Raw genomic sequence first — 21,908 nt, 5'->3', positions numbered from 1 at the left:
AAGGTGTAATACAGGAAAAGAGGGCGACACCAAAAATGGAGCAAAAGAACAAAAAAGCAGTGGTGTAGTGTGACAAAGACTTGTTTTGTTCAGCCATGCTGCCCCTACATGTTTCACCTATGCTTCTTCAGGGGGACCTGTATAATTGCATAAAGCAGTTCCCACAGTTATATAGACCTCCTGAGGAAGTGTCGGCAAAACTTGTAGGGGCAGTATAGTTTAATAAAACAATTTTCTCCGCTGCACAATGGCTTTTTTGTCCTTTTGCTACTTCTGTAAGGTGCGCACTCTTGCTTGTCTTTCTCCAAAATTAGTCATCATGGCCCAGCACTTATCCTTCAGGCAGACACTTGGTCTTCCTCAGCTGCTCCCTTGCTGAGCTGCTTGTCTGTTCCTGAAGGTAACCTATGCTTCTCTTTGGGCTCCATTCCATCTGATTTAACTAAGGAAGAATAGCAAAGCAGCAATACCAGGATGGGCATCGTCCACCCCTGTGCACTGTATGCTATTAATTCATGCTTTTTGGCTAACATTAGCACCCTAGTTCATGGGTCATTATAAGAACCATGCTTGTTTGACAATCTGCCAGGCTACCAAGTACATGCCCTATGTGCATCCAGAGTGAATAGATGACATTTCTCTTGCTCCAGTCACTCTTGGCTGTAGCTCACAACATTTAGAGGTTAATCTGTTTCTGGTCTGATCCTTGCAGAAGGCCAGGCTGATCTGGACAGAATCAAGAAGGAGATTGTAAAACTCCACATCAACATCCCTGTACTGGACACGCTGGGGAATGTCTCTGAGTCTCTGGGCGACGTGACCAAGGAGGCCAGTAATTATGAGCCAGATATCAAAACCTACGATCGCTATAGGTAGGAGTCATTCATCGTATTGTAGAAGAGCTGCTGGAGCTAGGGCTGGCCAAATCTGGTTTGTCTTATTGTTCTAAGATGGCCACAAAGGATTCATCCAGTTAGTATCACCTGAGAGTTTATATTTTTGATCTTTTACATGCCAAGAAACACACGCATTTACCAATTCCCCCACCCTTATCACTGCAAAGGTTTGCCATCCCAACAATATAGATAAACAAAATATTTATTGTATTCATTATATTATATTTATTGTGTATGTTTTTCTGTAAGCTGCCTTTCCAAAGATATGGCAGGATATAAGGGTAATAAAAAAATATCAAATTGTTCCTTGCTTTTCCAGTCTGTGGTACTTTCCTTTAAGTATCGAGCAGTTTATGCTTTTAGTAGCCATGCTGTAAATCCCACACCCTTACATCTTGGTGGTTTACATTATACAGTGCATGAAAACAAAGAGCACATATGTGTAGGGTAAAATGTCATTTCTGGCTCTGCTGTGCAGTTTAATGTTCTCAAGATGCCAGCTATTAGAAGGAGTAGTAGCACAGGAGATGAGCTGAAGCCTCATTGGTTTTGGGGGCTTCTGACTGCAGTTTGCTGGTTCACTGTTGTTACTCCAAGGTAAATTTCCCAGCTGCATAGTTGGATGGCTTGCCACTTCTAATTGAAAAGACTGGTTAACTGGTCTTTCTCTTTTCCCATTAACTATACTTGGCCTTGTATAGACCCATACTTTCTGATTGGTTTCTTTTATGTCCAGTATTTTGAGATAGGCAAGTCTCTGACTTTATTTTGCAGATCGCTGATGCAGCATAGTACTGCTGGTTCTTAACAGAGGTCTGGCCTATTACATGACTGAATGCAGTTTAATACAGCCTTGTAATACAATCCTACACAAATGTCCTATTGTCTAATGCCTATCTATTTCAATAGGTTGGGTTAATGTTGGATAGAATTACATTGTAAGTTTTTGCTCTGTGTTTAAATCCTTGCTGAACTCTTCTGATTGATGGTATTCATTTTCTTCCGCTCCAGGTGGATTGTTGGCATCTGTCTCTGCTGTATGGTGCTCCTAATAATTGTACTCAATGCACTGGGCCTGCTATGTGGTGCCTTTGGGCTAGACTCGCGGGCTTCACCCACCAAACGGGGCTGCCTCTCCAACTCTGGAGGAGACTTCCTAATGGCGTAAGACATTTTGCACACTGTCTCCATCTTGGGGGAAGAATTACTCAACAGGCCCCTTGTGTACCCACCCGACGATGGTTAAAGAGACAGACATCGTTAAAAGCGGTGGGAGATATAATAAAATGGGATGGGAGAAGCAACTGATCTTGCCATGCGGTGTTGGTTGCTAGATTTTCCAAGTGTTTGAGAAGAGCCTTTTTGGTGTGCAGTCTATGCTTTGCAAATGCAGCAATGCTGAGGTAAGTATCAGTTTCAAAGTGACAAAGCCAGTGTGCTTTGCAAGTGGGAACTGGACCAGGAAGACAATATTTAAATTCTCTACTCTGCTATATGCCCTGACTCCCCAGGTGTTTCTAACGGTTTTGGTGGACATTGTCCTAAACTCCTTGTGTGAATTTTTATGCCACCTCCTCTGGGAGATCTGCCTGAGGCAATTTACAAAATAACACAATAAAATGCAGTCATTAAAAGTTATAAATAAAAACTCAAGCAGAAGATAAAACAAAGCAAAATATTTGAGCAGCTAAAAATGCATTTAACAATTTTCAGACTGAAAGGATTCTATAATATGATTTTAAAAGATCAACTCCTTAATTAAAAGCTTAGGTAAACTAAAACATTTTGGCTTGTTACCTGAAAGACAATAACATAGCATTAGGTGAGTCTCAAGGGGAAGGGCAATATACAAAGTGCAACTATTGATAGCTGCCTTCTGATTTTCTTATTTATTTTTACTTTTATTTATTTACTTTATTTCCCTCCTTTCTGCCTAATGGGGACTAAAGCAGCTTACATTGTTATCCTGTCCTCTGTTTTATCCTCACAACCACCCCGCCAGTTAGGTTAGGCTTACAGTATGTGACTAACCCAAGATCACTAAGCAGGCTTCCATGGCAACGTGGGGACACGCACCTGGATCCTCCACATCCTAGTCTGTCACTTTAACCACTACACCAGGCTGACTTTCCATATTTTCTGTACCCTTCCTTTCACCAATGCACCCTGCACCAAGTTGTCTAAATGGACTGTGAGCTGTACCATGTTCTCATCTCTGGTGGATTGTGTGTGGTTAAATTGCCAGCATGAACGTAGGGCTACACACCAGGTAGACAGGAAGGCTCTGAAGTCTGTTCTTCAGCTTTGTAATCTCTGGCATCTGATAATTCCTTACTTTCCCTGATAGGAGTGTTGGGTTCAGCTTTATTTTTGCGTGGCTTCTGATGCTGCTGGTTCTGCTGACATTTTTAGTAGGGGGCAATGTATACGCGCTGATGTGCCGTCCCTGGGCCAGTGGACAGCTTCTCCCGGTAAGTCCCATAAACTACCTTTAGTATTTTTTTTGTAATAAAGTTTATTAAATTTCCATCAGAACAAATATTTTTAAAATATACAACAACGATTGTATCTTTTCCGTTCTTAAAATTAAATTAGTATAAATCAATTACCATAATTATTGCACCATTATTTTCTCTTCTTAACTTCCCCCTCTTCTAGGGTTCCTTTCTTTACTTAGAGCTGTTCATTTCTGTGAATACACCTAGCCTGTTCTATAGATACAAAATCAAAGATTACTAAATTGCTTAGCAGTAATTTTTAATAATCAATTCTGTAATCTGTAATTAATCAGAACAAATGTATAAACCCGCCTTGTCCCAGATTGGCAGATAGTCTTGTAGCTTCACTCTTCTTATCTTTGTAGATACAGTGTCAGAGGTCTCCAATCATTGTCAAATTTGTCCATATCTTGATTTTTAAAGGTCCTGTTAATTTACCTACATTTGTTAATTCTGATGCTTTGTCTAACCACATTTCTGTAGTGGAATTTTCTTTAACCTTCCAGGGCTTTTCAAAGATTATTTTTGCTGCAGAAATGATATGAAACAGAAACTTTCCATGTTCATTAATATTCCTGGATCCCATTGTATCCCATCAGAAAGAAGGGGTGGAAGGAAGTATGAGGATCAGAGAGAAATTAATGTCAAAGGAACTAGCTGTGGTATCTCTAAATCCCAAACCAAAGACCACATTGCAGCTACCAAGTTCTAGTTCTGGTCTCCCTTATCCCCAACTTGTGCTTCATGTCATTTAGGAATGAAAGTTGCTCAAGGCAGCCCGACGTGCCAGCATATTGAGAAGAGGGTATCACAACTGTGGGGGAGGGTACTTCGTATATTATTGAGTAGATAGTTGTTGATTGCTGCTTTCTCTCCTTCCAGTTCCTAGATACACCAGGGCTCTTCCAAGAACTCAACCTGACAAACACTTTGGGAATAAAGGATTCTAATGTGACTCTGACCAGCATCTACAAGTGAGTACCAGGAAATCTGGCTTGTTTCCTCTTGATCTTCTCTCACATCCTGCCAATTGTGATTGATCCTCAATATCTTCAGTGGGAGTCAGACCTTTGAAAGTGAGGTGAAACCTTCAGACTGGACAGAGTAAATGCCAGGGTATCTTACCCAGCCATGCCAAGGCCATCAGTGCAGGGATGCCAAGACTTAGCCTGCAATCTTCCCAGTGAAGCACTTCCTAGAGTACCAACAGGGACCATGCCCCCCCTCCCCAATACCTTCCAGCATAGCTACTATGCTCTTAGCCATGCTGTTTGCCAGAGATCCTACTCAAGAGCATTTTTCCTCATCACAGAAGTAAGTCAAAGGAAGACTGATTCTGGCCTGTGTGCCCTTGAGGTAAGTCAGATTCTGTGTGGGAAGCTCTTTCACAGGATGATTCTGTTTCCCAACTAGTATTGTATGTAGTCTTATGTATTTTGAACTGTTAGTTAATTTTTCTTCCTTACAGAAACTGCAAGAACAATGACTCCTTGTGGAACACCCTGCAGCTGGGTGACTCTCTTGATGAAATGTTCAACATCAGCCAGGTCAGTGAACAGTACCTGTAGGTGTACCTAGCCAGCCTGGTGCCTTCAAATCTTAGCTTTCAGCATTCTGGTCTGTGGTACATCTGCAGCCCCTTCCTATCTTAGACCAGAGGGTCAGGCAGTTGTGCCCTGTGTTGCTGTTTACCTTGGGTTTTTTAAATTGTCTCTGCAGTACACACAAGACATTGATTCCACTTTGAAAGAATTAAACTTCAACGTGACTGTTCCAGAGTTTCTGAAAAAAGACCAGATGGATTCCCTGACTGAACTGGCCATACAGTTTGAATCTCTGAATCTGGACTTCACTGATGCTCTGCAACAAGTGAGATGGGAATAAGAAAAGGGTTGTGGATGAGAGGAAGAATTTGTTTTAAGTTTGTCACTGAATCATACCCACTTCCATGTCTGTTGCTCCTTTATAAAGCTGACCATGGTGTGCTCTTTCTATTTCTTACCTGTGCAGATCAACCACAACTTGACACAGAACAGTTTGTCTGTGTTTGCTGAGCAGCTAGACAACCTGGCAGATCGGACAAGTCAAACGGTGAGCCTTGGCTGGACAGAATATCCCCATTTTCCTACAAGGTTCCTCTCCCTACAACTCCCTTTCTCAAGCTGAGCCCATGTTGACTTTGAGATTACCTCAGGATGTGAGCTTTCTGTCATCAAGGATTTTGCATAGAATACTATGTCAAATTTATGTTGTATTTCCAATGCCAAACTTCTTCACGGTAATGCTTGTAACAGTAGACTGATAGGCAGAAGGAATGGCTTGATTAAAATGCCATCCCATATCACAGAACATTATTTTAGTTACTACGCCACTATTGTGTAGTGGTTAAGAGTGGTAGACTCTAATCTGGAGAACCGGGCTTGATTCCCCACTCTTACACACGAGTGGCGGAGTCTTATCTGATGAACCAGGTATGTTTCCCCACTCCTACACATGAAGCCTGCTGGGTGACCTTGGACTCTGAATTCTTTCTCTGAATTCTCATAGCCCCACCTACCTCATGAAGTGTTTGTTGTGGAGAGAGGAAGGGAAGGGGTCTGTAAGCCGCTTTGAGACTCCTCACAGGGGAGAAAGGCAGGGTATAAATTCAAACACTTCTTCTTCTCCTCATATTTAACTGGCCTTCATGTTACCCCAGCCCTCCTCTTTGAAAACTGGAGGCAGCTGCATTCTGAACTGGCTCCTGTAGCCACCAAATAAGATTTGTAGTGAATAGTAAGAGGCACAGCAGAGAGTTTTGGATGGTTGAGTGCTACTACGCAAAAGTACAGAGCATCTGGATTGTGGCCTGTTGTGAATAAGGGATGACTGTCTGGAGGTGATGTAATTTGTTGTGGGAATCCATTGAACATGGCTGCATGTCTGACTGTGTGTGTGTATGAGTGAGTGTGTGTATATAAATACATCAGAAAGTGTAGCCAAACCTCACTATGACAGTATCATTTTCAGGGACGCAGTGATATTAGTAGAGAACTGCAAGATGAGTCCAGAAGATTAAAAGAGATCCAGTCATGGACCAAATCCAATTTTTCTACAGAAATTGTGAGTGATATTCCTCTCACCCCTCCTCAACTCCCTTTCTTAGCTTGTTGCTATTCTGGGTGAATGCTCTCTGGATGGATTTAATTCTTGCCCTCATGGTTCTCTTGCATGTGTGGAGATTCTGTTGGAAACACCCTTTCTAATGAGCGTTTTTTTGCCCTTAGCAAAACCTGAATGGCAGTATCTGGCAGTTACGCACATCTGTTTCTCAGATCCGGGTAAGTAGGTTGTGTTCATGTTGAAGGGTGGGGGCAAAACCTTGTAGAACTATTTAATTCCAAATTCTTGAAAGTTTCTATAAAGGACTTCTGTAAAGGACATCACAGTAGCAATCTATCCAAGCCCCATGACAAAAGTATGAATGTATAAATTAAGTGTATAATATGCCAAGGAATGTAGAGATTATCCTGTGATACTGACCAGAGATTTCCCCATGATTTTGACCCAGGGGGATGGTCCAGAGCATAGGCTTGTTATGAAGATTGAAGGAGATTGATATAGTTGATCAGCATCTCTTAGATGGAAAAAGGACATATTAATGGTTGGCTCTGATCATGTCCCAATTCCATGTTTGTGCCTTTTGGCACCAGGGAATATTATATAATGCTAGGTAAGAAGCTTCAGTCCTCTAGTGCTTGGTGTCCTCTATCCTCTAATGCTTGGTGTCTTATTGCATCTTAAAGGGCCTGTCAGAACCTCTTGATAATATATTATGCTCCCTTATACCTCTTGGGATATGTGATATTAACCATTGGAAGGGTCCGTTTTGAGTGGGCTGCCCAGATTGGCACAGAAAGTGTGCCAAGAGGAGTTCCTGATATCTCATCTGTACTTGGCTGTGTCAGTGAGCCAACATAACAGTTCTGTGCCCTACTAGGAGCTGCTGAATTCCTCACTGAAACAAGTAGAAGCGGCTAACCAATTGATCAAGCAGGATTTAAAGGAAGTTATAAACAATGTGAGTCTTCTTCTGATAATTAATCTAGTCCTTGATGAAGGGTGCAGGATGGTGGGTCTCCTAGGTGTGGTTTTGTTTCCTTTTACATTATGCAATGCTGAAGCCCATCCCTAGCTTCCTGCGTGGACCAAACTGCCAGAGCAGATGGTGAACCAGTTCTGGGAGTGGAAATACCAACATGCAATAAAAAAGAGGATTGTTAGAAGCCATGTGTCTCCATGATGGTATATTTGAACTCCCACCCTATGTTTCCCTTTTCCTGGATCTAAAAATGGGGTTTAATAGCCATATGCATGCTGCAGAACTGAATTCATTTCTGGATTAAGAAAGGATTATTTTGTATTGTCAACTGTGTCACCTTTTCTGCTTTTAACTAGGCAACCTTGGATTTTGTGAATGCTGTGCTGGGTTATTTTCAGGTGTATCTGGATTGGGTCAAAGTTACTGTAAGTAACATCTGTTGCTGTTGGAGACCTGACTCAATATTGAATCGTGGCAAAATGGGAGCCTGCCTGTACTTGCTCATGCACAATGCAGTTATATCTATTTTCATACCCAGGTTGAGAACTTCAGTCTTGTCCAAGATAATTGGCCATTAATTATTTGAAACAAACAACCATAAGAACTTTCTGGCCCTAACAAAACCTTTGAACTTGATTGCATTCCTTAGCTATCCTTTCTCTGCATGCACAAGTCACACTTACAGGGTGCATGCTGTAGTTGTTTCTTTGGCCCATCATGCATGGAATGCTTACCTCAGGGCTCTTCACTTCTCAGTGGGGTTGTAGTGGAGTTTCCTTGCATTCCTCTGTTTACACATAAGGAGGAACTCACTGCTACTGCACAATTTGCTTTCTTGCTGAACTCTCTTGGGTCTGTGCTTTTCTTGATTCTGTTAATTCTGTCTATCAACTCACCCTTAAAAGCACAGATTTCATCACACTCAATAATCTCAGGATTGCTGGCTTTGCTAAAGCCCTTTAAGTAACTGTTATATTGATATTACTGTTATTGCAGTTATATCAATATTTTTGCCCCTTTCCAAAAATAATCCCCCCATCAAATGAAAGAGGCAAGGAATTCCCTGGACCACAGGCTGTTGAAGAAGGGACCATGTCCTAGAACTGATATTCTCTCCATGCCCCTATACACATACACTTCTTGCTGCTGCTGCTGCTGCTGCAGGAGAAGAGACAGGCTTGTTATTTGAATATTCCTTTATTAGATTTGTCATCATTTCTATAGATCTAATGTGGTACAAATGCTTGAAGTTGAAATAAAGTTTTTAAAAGCCCTTCTGATCAACGGGGAGGGTAAAAGTAGAAAGAGAGAAGCAGGCTATGTCAGTGAACCAACATGTCAGTTCTGTCCTCATCAATTGGAGCAAAAAAGCTCAAAGCAAAGAATAATACAGGGCCACTTGTTCCAAAAAGGTTGCTCTTTGCCTGTTCTCACAAACAGCGGAGATTATGGGATCTGTCACGAAGTGTGTGTGTGTGGGGGGGGGGAGGGGGCGGGGAAGGCATTCATGACAGCAGCTCTCACAGAGCAGAGCACCGGTGTACAGTCAGCCTCTATTTCCAGGTTGCAAATAGAAGGAAGATGTACTGGTTTTCAGTGTTGAGAAAACTCCCATCATATTGGGGAAATGGCTGTCGGATTGACTTGGCAACACTTGTGAGGAGGGTTATGCAAGGAGTGGCATGTGGGGCTGCATTTTCTCCCATTCTGGTTATAACATTTGTCTTATTTGCTGACAGATAACTGGAGAAGTGGCGCGCTGTGGCCCTGCAGCCTGGACATTGGATGCTGCAAATACCATTGTCTGCAACTACATTGTTAATGCCTGGGTAGGGAAACAAGATGAGGGCTGACCTCACTGTTTAGCGAAACAAAGATATGGCGGGGGGGCGGGGGGGGAGATAAACGCCATGAGTCAGCATAGATAAGGAAGAGCAGCATGGAAAGAGGAGGGCAAACAGATGATAGCTATGGTTTGAGGTGTGGAAATAGGTTGACGTAGGTGGGAGGTCCGCTTAAATTCTAGCTGAGTAGCCTCTATGTCTGGGACAGTGAGTTTGTGTTTCATTGGGTGGGATGTGTGTAGAAAGCTTTGTTGAAAGATGGGAGGTCTTGACTTTGGGCAGAAGATCAGGGTGCAGCTAGGGAAACATCTTTATACATGAGACCTTTCTTAAGTTGATGGGCACTGGGTAGGGAGTATGCAGGAGCTAGATCTTGTGCTGACTCATGAGAGAGCTTGTGGGAAAGTGGTTAATAGGTGAGAATACATCTCTGAATTTTGATGCTTCTTTTAGGGATATGTCTCTTAGGGGTATGTCTGCCCTTAAAGCGAGAGTGGAACCTAGGCTGAGGGAAGGGGAATACTTTTTGTTAGCACTGACAGTCTCCTTCTCCACTTCCAGAACGCTTTCTGGTTCAGTTTGGGCTGGTGCACCATATTCCTGCTGCCGAGTGTCATCTTGGCTGTGCGGCTTGCCAAATTTTACCGCAGGATGCACATGGATGACATCTACGAGTAAGACTAGTTTATGCCTGTTGTTGGTCATTTTGCCTACTGCCATGACATGAGACTACTTTTTCCTCTTTCCATCCAAACTGTATCCATTGGTAACAACCAATGAGAGTCTTTCTCTCCCATTTTTAATTGCTGGTTACAACCTGGACACTCCTTAAGGACCGTGGCTATAGCACCTCCCCCATGTGGTGGCTTTTCCCATAAGCATGACTCCAGGATGTAAGAATTCTACTACAGTGCAGCTCCACTTTTGTGATAGTGTGTGGCTTAGAAAACAGTGAAAGCTCCAAAGCCTCACAGTTTGGGTGCTGTCTGCTCTCCTTAGGTTTAGGGGAGGCTCACATCTGGCAAATACCTGTGCTGGGTACTGCTTTTCTCCTTAGTAGATCCATGCAAAGTCTGGGCCAGTTGGTTTTCTTTCCATTCTGAGGACATCATCTGAATCCTACTAAGTTCTACCTGACCCTAATCATTTAGTGGAACCATGGTAAATTCATGATACACTTGGCAAAAGAGAGGATTACTGCTATTAAGCAAGGCAATACTGTAATGGCTGATTGTCATTATAACCTCGTGACTCAGTTTTCCTATACCGAGTTTGTGTGATCTCAGAATATGTATGATTCAAGTTTTACTATGACAAGGAGCCATTCTTGGCTGTGTTTTAGTGCAGGGGCTACAGGCATGGGTGTTTGTGTATCCACAAGGGTACCCAGAACTGGAGGTACAGATGAAAAATCCCGTAATGCCATACAATGCTGCTTTTCTCTGTAGTTCCTGGCAAGTCTTTGAGAGAGCCATCATGTGGGACTGCCAGACAGGGGTGAACTGAGAGGCAAAAGCCCCCCCCCCCCAGTGAGGGGGCAGGGTTGGAGGTAGAAAAGGGCTTGGACCCAGACACATCCCTGTCCCAGCACCCAAATTGGGGGCTGCTGGGGCGGTGGAGAAGGATTGTTTGGGCTTCTGTCTGGATTGCGCCCACCTTCCACTGGCTTACAACTTCTCCCCATTTTACATTTGTTTGCCTTGTGTGAGTCAGAGTTGGTGGCTTCTGCCCACTTTGTATGGGGCTGCCTTGAGGATGGGGTGACATCAACAGTGAGGCTGATCTGCAGATTATTAGCCCACCTCAACTTTCCTTGGTGGCCTTAATGGCCAATCCACCCTTGGTGGCAGAGTACACTTAATTGACACTTTCCCTTTCTCTTGTCAGGGACAATGGGGAAACCATGGAATTGTAAGTACTTGTCCATACCTCCTTCATGTCATCAGTAGAGTTCAAGCACAAGGCAGTACTACAGTGGAGAAAAGGGTATATTACTGGGGCAATGAGAAGGATGTAAAGAAGCAGGAAGGTCATCTTGGGATGCATTCAGCTGCTCATTTCCTCTCCTGCTGTGTGTTCCTATGGGCCTAACGAGCTTTGATGCAGGAAATCTGTGCAGCTCTCCAACAGGTTTTATTTTAACTTTAAGCAATAATGTATATGGGGAAATAAAGAGAGGGGTATTTGATTCCCCCCACTGACCCCTTGATATAAATTGTTGTGTGTTTTGTGTAATTATCAGTTTTGGAGGGGGTGGATTTTCACTATGAAAATAGCACATGCAGTTTTTTTCCTCACCCAGCAATGGATCCCACTGGTGGATTTGAAGTTATTTCCATAGTTGGATGGTCAGAAAGTCTTTTACTTATCTGATACTACTTTTTCTAATTGTCGTTAGAAGCTTGGTCCTTCTCTGATAATATGGTGGATGTTAAAAGAAAACAGATACCATCTAGCAAGTGCAGGAAAACTTATTTTTTTCTCTTTCCTCCCTTTGCAGATCAAGGCCACCAAAAGTGTTCACAATGCCCCGGCCACAGCTGAGAAAATAGTGGCCCCTTTCTCACCCATCTACCTCTGAGTTGCACTGAGGGCGACACTGAATTGTGCACTATCCCTTGACTTCTCTTTCCAATGTGAACCATGATAGACAGCATCTAGCAGCATTTCTTCCTGGTGGAGACATCACTGGATTGTCTGCACAGGACAACATTGTGGCAAACTCACAACCCCAGTTGCTGTTACACAAGCGTCCAGCCGAGCTGTGTTCCTTATAATCTTGTGTACTCAACTCATTTTTACCGTGAATACTATGGTTGCAGTCCTTGCACTTTGTTGCTGCTGCAGTGCTCTCAAGACTGCAGTTTCTTGTGCTGCAGCTTGGATGAAGATGGACCAGGGCGGGCCTTGCTGATCCTTTGGATTCAGTGTCTGCTGTGTTTAATATGCCTTATGAGGCTGGAACTTTGGGTGACTCAAGGCGCTCCTGCTGCAATTACTTCAATCAGAAATCCTGACATAGACCTCCTTGTGAGGCAATTAATGCCAATGAAGCTGGATTTGTGTGACAAGACAATGGATAATTAAAATGAAGGTCCCTCAATCACATTCTTTACAGGAAATAATCTACTGAACAACTGTTGCCTACAGTAATTTACTTTCTGTTGAGTAGAATGCTGCAGGCTGTTGGTATTGTTAAATTTACAGAGACAGTGTATGCTCTAGGTCTGTTAACATTTCAGAGATACATGAATAATTTATTTTGAGTGATTATAATTATACACTGTTACATTCTTAAGAATGAAGTGCCTTGCTGGTCTTACCTCCTTCCGACCTCTGTGTTAGTAGGTAGACCAGAACTGTTTTTTTTTTGTTGGCATTAGATAAACTCCCATATTAATCCATGCTTGTACTGCTCTTTGTATCAGCAGTACATTTCCTAATACAGCCTGTTGCTGTTCTAGTACATGCATCAGTATATTCTTCTTTTCAGTCTTATATATCCAGACTTAAGATATTGTTCTTGCCTTCTCCCCCATTCCTGGCTGTAGCTCAGAATGCCCTAACATTCTGTTTCTGGGGAACCTGGGGAATGGGGGGTATGTGAAAATGAGGTCTGTAGCAACAAGGATGCATTGGCAAAACAAAAAAACTCAACCCCTTTCTTCTGAGGAAATACTCCAACGCATCCAAGCCAAAATGTTCTGCTTAAGAACAGGAGAGAAAAATGATAAGTGTGTGGATTCATTAGTGAGAAAACAAAATAGCAACAACAACAAAATTCAGAGGTAAAGGAAGAGCACAGGGGCGTAATGCCCATTGGGCAAGGTGGGCAGCTGCCCAGGGCATCACCTTGGGGGGGGGGATCAAAATGCAGGGTTCGTTTTTGGGTATTTTAGTGGTTTTCCATTTTTGACCTGCAGGGGGCACAGTTGTTAGGCTAGTGGCACCACATTTTCAGCTTATCATCAGGAGACTGTCCTTATGCTACCCCCCAAGTTTGGTGAGGTTTGGTTCAAGGAGTCCAAAGTTATGGACTCCCAAAGGGGGTGCCCCATCCCCCATTGTTTCCAATGGGAGCTAATAGGAGATGGGGGCTACAGTTTTGAGGGTCCATAACTTTGGCCCCCCTGAACCAAACTGCACCAAACCTGGGGGGTATCATTAGGGAAGTCTCCTGATGAGACCATGAAAGTTTTGAGACTGTGCCTTCAGAAATGTGCCTCCCCAGCCTGCAACCCCCATTGACAGCAATGCAGAAAACTCAATGCAGAACAAAGATTCTTGGGCAAATTTCTAGGATGTTCCTGAAGGGGGTGCATTTTTGAATGTATCAGCACCAAAATTTCAGGGTATCATCTGGAAATGATGGCACCCCCCAAGTTTGGTGCAGTTTGGTTCAGGGGGTCCAAAGTTATGGACCCTCAAAGGGTAGCCCCCATCTCCTTAGCAAAGAATGGGGAATGGGGCACCCCCTTTGAGGGTCCATAACTTTTGACCCCCTAAACCAAACTGCACCAAACCTGGGGATTCCATAAGGACAGTTTCCAGATGATAATCTGAAATTTTGGTGCTGATATGTCTAAAAATGCACCCCCTGCAGGCACCATTGTCCTGGTGCAAAAAAAATTTGGTCGTGGTGGAGTGGCCGCCCATGGGGGGGGGCATCCAACTCAGGTTTTGCCCAGGGCTACAGTTTGCCCAGGGCTGCCTCGTTACACCCCTGGAAGAGCATGAGAGTGGCCTGAAACATTGGAGGTGAAATTATTACACCTTTCGGGTACAGCCCAGTTCTGCTAAAGGCTCAGACAATGGTGAATCAACAGTACTTCCAAACATTAGGAAGTGAAAGCTTTTAACTGACACTTTCTATCACACAGGCATAGCTTTCGAATTAAGTCTATGCAATTATGTTTTTCATAAGTGTTTCAGATTACTAAGCCTATACTTAAATGTTTAATGTAGAGAGTTTGTAAAGGTTTCCAAAATAAGATACCATTTTATTGGCTATGAAAATTGTTCCAGCAAGCATACCCATCATTAGACAGTGATCCATATTACCCATGATGGAGCGTTTGCAAAAGTTTTTACGATTTGTTGCCTAAAAAAAAAATCAATGTTTAGGCAACTAAAGTTGGCACAAACTGTTCTACACAGGTCTTTAGATAAGGGCAAAAACTTGTAAGGAGAACAGGAGGAAAAGTTGATGCAGCCTTCTGAGGCAGCAACCTATAATGATGTCAAATTCTCCTTTTAAATATGATCTTTACATGCCCCCAGGTGCTAATTCAGCAGCAGTAACCCCTCTCCCAAATCTCCCACTTTTAAGAGCACAATAAGCTAAAAACTCATGGAGCATTAAACACCAAATTAAGCAATAAACTAAATATCAAAGCCTCTGCTTATAAATCCAGTAAAATAGCAAACATCCAGTTCCCTAAAGGCAAAATACTTCATTTTATGCTCGTTTAAGCCTACCGTTGTGGAAATACTCTTTTATTTCTGTTTCTTTCCTTGATTCTCATGTGCTCTATCATCTCTCCTACCTTATTTCTGGATACTTTTAACTTCTTTGCTAGAGGCACAGGTAAACAGAGTACCCCCCTCCAATTTTTTAAAAAAGCCATCACAGCTTTTGTACTGTGACATAAAAGACAAAGGTGCATTGATTGCTAGCAGAACAACATGCTAGCCCTTTCTAGCAACAATTGGTTTTCATATGGTAGGAAGTTTTGTAGTTCATGGTGCAGTTTCTCTGTTATTCCTTCTTAACAAATGCTGTCCAGTTTGGCTCAACAGCTCAAAGGAGAAAAATGCACAGCTGAGTGACCACAGTTATTTGCCAGGCGCTTCTGAGCCAGGGACAGAGTCTCTATGATTGTTCATTAGCTTTTAATACTGCATATAGAACACAAATGTATCTTCAGAAACCAAGTATTGCATTAAAACAGAATAAACTTGTTCATCAGGTCTAGCATAAAATGTATTCTTCCTGTTGGATCAGGAATCCGCCTGACCAATTTATCAGCTTATTTGGCTGACTAGGTAGGGCCTGCAGCTCAGGGTCCACATTCTATCAGTTTCCTACCAGCATGGCCAATTGGCCATGCTGACAGAGGCTGATGGGAATTGTAGTTCCTGAACATCTGGAGAGCCGCAGGTTCCCTACCCCTGCTCTGGACAATCAGGAAATCATATGGACAGTTTCTCACACAGATAACCACAGCTTCTGCTGTAATCAGGAGTTCCCAACCCTTATGAAGCCCAGAGCCCCATTACTGTTGCACAGAGAGAAAGATAATGAAATATGTGCACAGTTAGGAAAAGAAAGTAAGTTCTCAGACTTTGGCTCCCTACGCCCTCCTCTTAGAGTTGAATCCAAAAGATGGTTTATTTCAGGTAAAGAAAGCCCACCAAACACTGGACTCTAGGCTAAGGGAATCTGTGGGGTTCTCTGAGAATGTGCAGATTGACTATGAACATCAGCAAATAGCATGAGATACAGACAGTATATATGCATAAGCCAGACACTTGTGCTGTTTCACTGCAGAGGGCTCAAAAGGTAGCTTATTCACCATTGTAAGATACATCTTAGATACTCACCATGGTATCATGTATGACCAAACCCTTCCTAATTATTACAGTGGTTAGAAATAAAGTGGAATGAGGATCAGAACGTTCTCTGTGTTGTGCTAATTACCCTGTCTCTCCCCCTGCCAGAGGGGGTGGGGGAACCCAAAGCAACGAGGAAAAGAAGTCACTCAGCACAGGACGTATCCACTTTACTGTGATGTTACAGGAGGTGCAGGCTGGTTGATTTTCTTGCAATCTAGGCAGCTCTATATTGAGTCAGAGCCTTGTCTGACCAAGAACTATTCCATAATAAACAATTACTGAACAAAGTCAGCAAACCAGGGAGAGATTAAAACAAAAAGCAGCCTAGAATATAACAGTTCCTGACTGTGTCTCCCCAAAGAACCCAGGAAGTCCTGAGAAAAGCAAAGCCTCTCAGTCCTGTTCCACACTCCAGGGCAGATAATAAACACTTCCCTCAAACAGAGAGAACTGAAGTACACAGTGGTTTCCTTGTAATCAAACCATTTCCCTATTTAGAAACACATTGGGGAGGCTTCGCCCTTTAAAATAAATGCCAATGACTTAATTAGATTAAAAAGTTTTTTCTCTTACCTATAAAAAGAAGAAAATATTGCTGCTTATTAATTGTTTAAATCCCCAGATTCCATTTTCACACCCATGGGGGAAAACTATAGTGGTTAAACTTTCACTTTCACTAGCTATATGAAGATGTAATAGGATCTCTTCCACCCCAATAGAACAGGGAACTGTGAGCTGCTGACAGGCATGAAGGACTGAACATGATCACATTTACACACAAACTCCATTCTTCCTTTTCCAGCAAAAGAGTAGTAGTAGCCCAACCCTTAAATAAATAGGCACCAACTACACTCCTCTGCAAAGATGCAGGGTCCCCCAAAATTGCACTCCTCTGCAAGGCACAGATGCAGGGTCCCCCAAAACTGATAGATGCATTTTTCAAAAAGGAAAAAGAATAAGGCCACCATTAGGGACAAAGATATGCTTATACATATCGGCACAGTGGAAACAGCCCTGTCTAACATTAACACTGCACATTCAAGCACAGGCTGTGGTAAGACACAAGTTTCCAGCCAGGAAAGTAGACAACTCACATGCTCTTCATCAGGGAGTTTCAAACTTTCATTTTACGAAACACTCCTGGCCAGTAAAACTTTGCCCCCAATTAGCTGGCACCGCACAATCCCTGCACTAAGAAAACAAATTGCAGACACTAATGCATAGTAATGTGGGTTTCAAAACATGCCTTCAATCGAGTTAGCCAAGCAATTTCCCCATGTTACTGGGCTCAATGTGCAAATATTATGTATTAATATGAATTTATATCTGCCAAAATATACAAGGAGATTAAAAACTGCACCAGCATTATTAATGAAAGGCTGAGAACACATCCAAAGTAGATCTTTATGTCACTTTGATATATAAGCAGTGATGTGGTTCTCTTGTATGTAAATTCACTCTTATTTAAGGTACCCAGACCCTCCAAACCTTGCCATAAGAGCAGCTTTGTAGACTTCCAGATATACCTGCTGGCAGTTCCAAAGGTGTTAGGGCTTGCTGCCCACTATGGCAAGGACATCTGGGCAATGCAGGCCTTAAGTGGAATGCACATGCTGCGGAACCTAATTTGCCCAGGAACGATTGCATCAGACACAGTTTTGCCCACCCCAACTTTGTCCCAACTTCACACCTCCTCAAATAATGTGCCTTGCGTGTGATTGTGAAAGGACTCAGTTCTTTGCAGATGCTCCTCCTGAACAGCAGCTGTCTTAGGAGCAACTCGCTGTTGCCTAGGTGGGGTTGGAGGAGGAAAAGCAGGCCCTTGTAAGACATCAGCATAGATTTCATCGTGGCCAGCTGAGCAACACGCCAGTCGGTGCAACAGTGGCTTGAGCAAGCCAACAGTCAGTTGTGGTGACCCATCTGGGGGAAATGGTGGGGGGTCAAGTTCTGTTGGGGGTAAATGCTGTTGAATAATGCTTAGTATGTCAGAAGCACTCAGATCTGCAGGGCAGAGCTCCCATAACGTGTCCAAATAAGGGTCCAGTGCCCTGTGCTGGGCAAACTGTCCCAAGAGGACAATAAAAATCTCTTTGTTTAGCAAAGGGCTTAACCTAGAGAATTTCTCAGCTGCATCCATCACGCACGGCCATCTCCTGTGACTGATAAGGAGGTCCATGGCCTGCAGGATAGCTTTGGGCCGCTGGCTGCACAGAAGGAGTTCAATCTCCATGTCCGGATAGACCACAGAGCAGCTACTCTTCCTTGTCAGCAAGGCTAGTGCTCTCTTATAAAGGGGCACGCCACCTTCAGGGCCCTCCTTGTTGTACACCCAGGAAGTACCCACATACTGCTGGGACAGCTCCACAAACCTCGGCAGCCATTTAGGCTTGAACTGATAAAGAGAAAGACAGATGAGTTCAAAGAGCGGGACCACCCCATTCAGAGAGGCCTCTTGCTTGCACAGGCCGGGCACAACCCCTCCCAGAATTTTCTTCCACACATCTGGGGTGGCTCTGGCTACCAAGAGGCCCTCACCATTCTGCTGCAGTTGCAGATGATTCTGGATAGCCTTCCAGAAGGCCACAGGGAAGGAATTGAAGATGGTGTTCATGTAAGCCAGGTTTTCTCTGTTTACATCCAAGCGCAGAAGACGGTTAAGTTCCTGTTCTATCAGCTCCTCCCCATAGCAGTCCACCTCGCTTTCGGTGGCCCCAACCACACAAGACTTCAGGAATTCCAGGTTCTGGTAGCTTTGCAACTCTAACTGCATTGTGCTCAAAAGCTTGACATAAGGCTCTGGGAGGGCCCCAGTCCTCTTATCCTTTGAAGCAAGGCTATGGCACAGAATGGTGGAGAGAGCAATGGGAGCCTGAAACATGCCCCCCTTTAATTTCTCCACAGTGAGTTGGGAGCTGCTAAGACTCCGCCGCTGATAGTACTTGCAGGCCTCTTCAAAGACCACCTCCACCAGGGTAGGCTCAGGTTGGCTGTCTTTGTCAGTCCCAGAGAAGTCAAGGTGGTAAATGCCATCTGGGGCAAGAAGCTGCACCACTGTTGCTTCTTCCTCCTCTGAATGAAAATCCAAGAAACGCATTTCTGTGCTCAGGAGTTTCTTTTCCAGCAGCTGTCTACTGTTCAAGTCTACAAGACAAAGAACGCCTCCCAGTAAGTAAGCAAGCGTGTCCCCAAATACTTTTAATTGGACCCTCTCCCCTGGGGCTTCCAAGGCACTTTCTCCAAAGTCAAAGACAGGCCTCCACAGTCCATTAGGTTGAACCAAGTCCACAGTGCCTGAGCTGGTGACAAGGAGGAGCCCTTTGCTACTTGAGAGGCCACAGCTGTGAATACTCAAAATCTCCATGGATGCCAAAATTCCCACATATCCCAAGATGAGCTTCTTATAGTCAACTTTCCTGCCAGGGTGCAACACTTTAGTGGAAATGCATCCTCTGGATGGAGCAGCAATAACAATGTCAGCATTGTCTGGTCGCCATATAAGAACACACTTGGCCACACCAGCGAAAGTGGCTGGGGCGGGCACCAGAAACACACCAGAGGATGAGGCCAGCACTTGGAAAGCAGGGCTGTTGTGTAAGACAATCTGCAGGGGGCTGAGCTGGGCACCATTCTCACCAATCTGAAGGTGTCCAGTGCAGATGCAGTACCTGAAGGCTCTCTTCTCTGGGGTGAGCTGGCTGTTTAGAGGTGGCCTCTCCTCGCACCACACTAGACGGCTACCCGCGTTGCAGATGGAGACGATGCGGGCCCGGGCTCCACAGCACAGCTCCAAACTCTGCAGCAAACGCCACCCGATCGCAGGCATGAAGCGCCAGAGTTCAGTCCTGCCTTGCTCCCAGATGATAGCCAGCACCCAGAAAACTGCCCCGGGGGAGCTTTCCAGGAAAAGGAGCCCAACCACAGGCTGCTGCCAGCTCCTCTCGAAATCGCCTCCTTCGGTGCCAAGGCGCTGAAAGGCCACGACTCGAGCCGGGGAGGCCGGCCGGTTCCACAGCAGGAACAGATGTTGTCCGTCGGGGCTAGCTAAGATGCGGCTGGGAGCCTTGTCCGGACGGCGCTGGTCTAGCAGCTCCCGCAGGCAGCGGCCGCGGACAAAATCGCTCCAATCCGAGACTTGCCGCACATCTGCGGCTCGCTTCATTTCGGGGCGTCCAGAAGCGATGCCAACCACATGGGAAAGGAGTTAGAGGGGGCCCCGCCACAGCAGCTGCAACCTCGGGCTGCTCACAAGTTCGTCAGGCCCGTGGCGGGGCTACTCTACCTCTACTAGCAGAGCGATGAGTCCCCGATTGCTGTCTTTGGCCACTGCTCTACATATACTCTACGTATACATGCAATATACCGCGCGAACTTTTTCCTCGGGGCCCCGGCAGTACCGGTCGCTGGAGATCAAGCGCCCCATCCTCCCTACGTTGGTAGCATGTATGCCCGCTACTGCCCGGTTCCTCTGGTCTGCCGGGGTCCGCTCTTCCTACTACGCCTGGGCTCCCCGCGACTGATTCAGCGTCCTGTTCTCCGCTGCCCAAATCCAGCCAGCGAGCTTCCCTTTTCTTGCTCGTGCAGCACGCCGGAGGACTTGCAACGGCTTTTCCTGGACAAGGCCGTGCCCTGAGCTGCAGTTCAGTCTCCGCAAGGCAAGCGCTCTCCCCGTCCGGGCGGCAAAACCTTTCCTCTCCCTCCGCTTCCAAACACCAGCAACGCCTTAGCAATCACGAGGCCCTTAATTTCCGGGCAGAGCCGCTCCCCTCCCACTACCGCGGCGGCCTCAGCCCCGAATCGCGGGCAGCAGGTCTTTTGCTTCCGCCCTGCCGGAGAAGGTTAACCCCTGTGGCCCACCTCGGCCGAGCAGCAGCCTCTTCGATACGCGGAATCGCTGCAGGAGAGCGGCGAACCCGCCCTGGCTGGCCCGCTTTTGCAGCTCCGCCCCCACGTTAAAGGGCACGGCAGGGAGAAGCGACGTAGCCTTTACTCCGAAGGCTGCGGAAGGGCTGCGCCTGCTTGGTAAGACGGCGCCACTCCAAAGGACGGCCCGTGAGGGTTCTGGCTGGCTCTGCATTCTACCCGTGCAGGCGTTTTTCTGCGCATATTTCCCCCTTCCCCGGAATTAAGATCCGTTTACACCGCAACAGGGCTCCCCCCCCCCCCCCCCCCCCCCCCCCCCCTCCCCCCCCAGCCCCCCCCCCCCCCCCCCCCCCGCTTAAGCTTTAAGAGAAGGTACCCAGTCCCCAGCCACAACGGTGAGACGACTTAACCTCATCCGCCAGGGACAGAAGTAAATGACAAACCCAGTAGGATTTACAACCGCTGGATGTTATCTGCGTGATCTACCATGCAATATAGGACTCTTGAAGAGACCCCGATCAAAAGTTGCATTTACGTATTCCACCCAACATTGTAAACTACATGTGATATGGTCAGCAGGCACACCAACGGTTCTATATTTTTATGTATGCTGAAATCAATGGAATTTACTTCCTAATAAGCATTATGAGATCTGTTATGCAAATCACATTCACCTGGAAACGAATCCGGCTGAAATTTATAGGTATAACTGTACTGCTAACAAAGCTTACTTGGCAATAAGTTTTACTGTGCATAGTATGATTTATTTCTGAGTAAATATCCATAGGCTTGGGCTGCATGTGCGTTTAGGCTCAGCATGTCAACTAATAAAACAATTTATTCTATCAAGTATCAATACATACATCACGTGTGTACAGCTGCCTTAGACTGATCAGACAGGCTATCATCACAGTCAGTATTGTGTACTCAAATTAACAGTGGTTCTTCAGCACCTCAAGTTAGACATTTTTCAGATCACCTGACCGTTAGCAGAATGCCAGGGCCTTTCAGTATGCCAAACAGATGCCCTGCAACTGAACCTCAGCCAGTCCCTGTGCCTTATTTATTTATCTTTTTTTTTAAAGTAACTCTTTCCACCATGAGAGCATTT

General features: G+C 44.9%; 3 protein-coding genes across 7 annotated transcripts in view; 2 read left to right on the top strand and 1 right to left on the bottom strand.

Moving 5' to 3' along the window:
* LOC125437460 (prominin-1-A-like) overlaps positions 1-12,785 on the top strand; it is a 46,604-nt gene extending 33,819 nt beyond the window's left edge. For 4 of the 5 annotated variants that reach the window (XM_048505020.1, XM_048505019.1, XM_048505021.1 and 1 more), the window contains exons 11-25: positions 713-872; positions 1,908-2,060; positions 3,244-3,367; positions 4,277-4,368; positions 4,863-4,941; positions 5,114-5,263; positions 5,405-5,485; positions 6,404-6,496; positions 6,661-6,714; positions 7,374-7,454; positions 7,832-7,900; positions 9,215-9,304; positions 9,881-9,993; positions 11,207-11,230; positions 11,820-12,785. In XM_048505020.1, coding sequence (XP_048360977.1) covers positions 713-872; positions 1,908-2,060; positions 3,244-3,367; positions 4,277-4,368; positions 4,863-4,941; positions 5,114-5,263; positions 5,405-5,485; positions 6,404-6,496; positions 6,661-6,714; positions 7,374-7,454; positions 7,832-7,900; positions 9,215-9,304; positions 9,881-9,993; positions 11,207-11,230; positions 11,820-11,871 — 1,415 coding nt within the window. In that variant the 3' untranslated portion in view covers positions 11,872-12,785. The remainder of the gene's footprint in view (positions 1-712; positions 873-1,907; positions 2,061-3,243; positions 3,368-4,276; positions 4,369-4,862; positions 4,942-5,113; positions 5,264-5,404; positions 5,486-6,403; positions 6,497-6,660; positions 6,715-7,373; positions 7,455-7,831; positions 7,901-9,214; positions 9,305-9,880; positions 9,994-11,206; positions 11,231-11,819) is intronic. The other variant, XM_048505022.1, reaches the window with a different exon arrangement.
* Positions 12,786-15,494: 2,709 nt separating this feature from the next.
* Positions 15,495-20,867, bottom strand: HPS6 (HPS6 biogenesis of lysosomal organelles complex 2 subunit 3). The gene has a single exon (XM_048505017.1). It carries the CDS (start codon positions 20,094-20,096, stop codon positions 17,619-17,621), a length of 2,478 nt encoding a protein of 825 aa, XP_048360974.1. The 5' UTR covers positions 20,097-20,867; the 3' UTR covers positions 15,495-17,618.
* The window catches only part of ARMH3 (armadillo like helical domain containing 3), a 153,463-nt gene continuing 152,309 nt past the window's right edge, over positions 20,755-21,908 (top strand). The window contains exon 1 of the mRNA XM_048506896.1: positions 20,755-20,956. The gene's annotated coding sequence lies outside the window, so the exon portion shown is untranslated. The remainder of the gene's footprint in view (positions 20,957-21,908) is intronic.

The sequence above is a fragment of the Sphaerodactylus townsendi genome, linkage group LG08 (genome assembly GCF_021028975.2).
Source record: "Sphaerodactylus townsendi isolate TG3544 linkage group LG08, MPM_Stown_v2.3, whole genome shotgun sequence".
In the NCBI taxonomy this organism is placed as follows: Eukaryota; Metazoa; Chordata; class Lepidosauria; order Squamata; family Sphaerodactylidae; genus Sphaerodactylus; species Sphaerodactylus townsendi.
The sequence above is the reverse complement of the archived record's forward strand: the minus strand, read 5'-3'. Positions and strand labels throughout refer to the sequence as shown.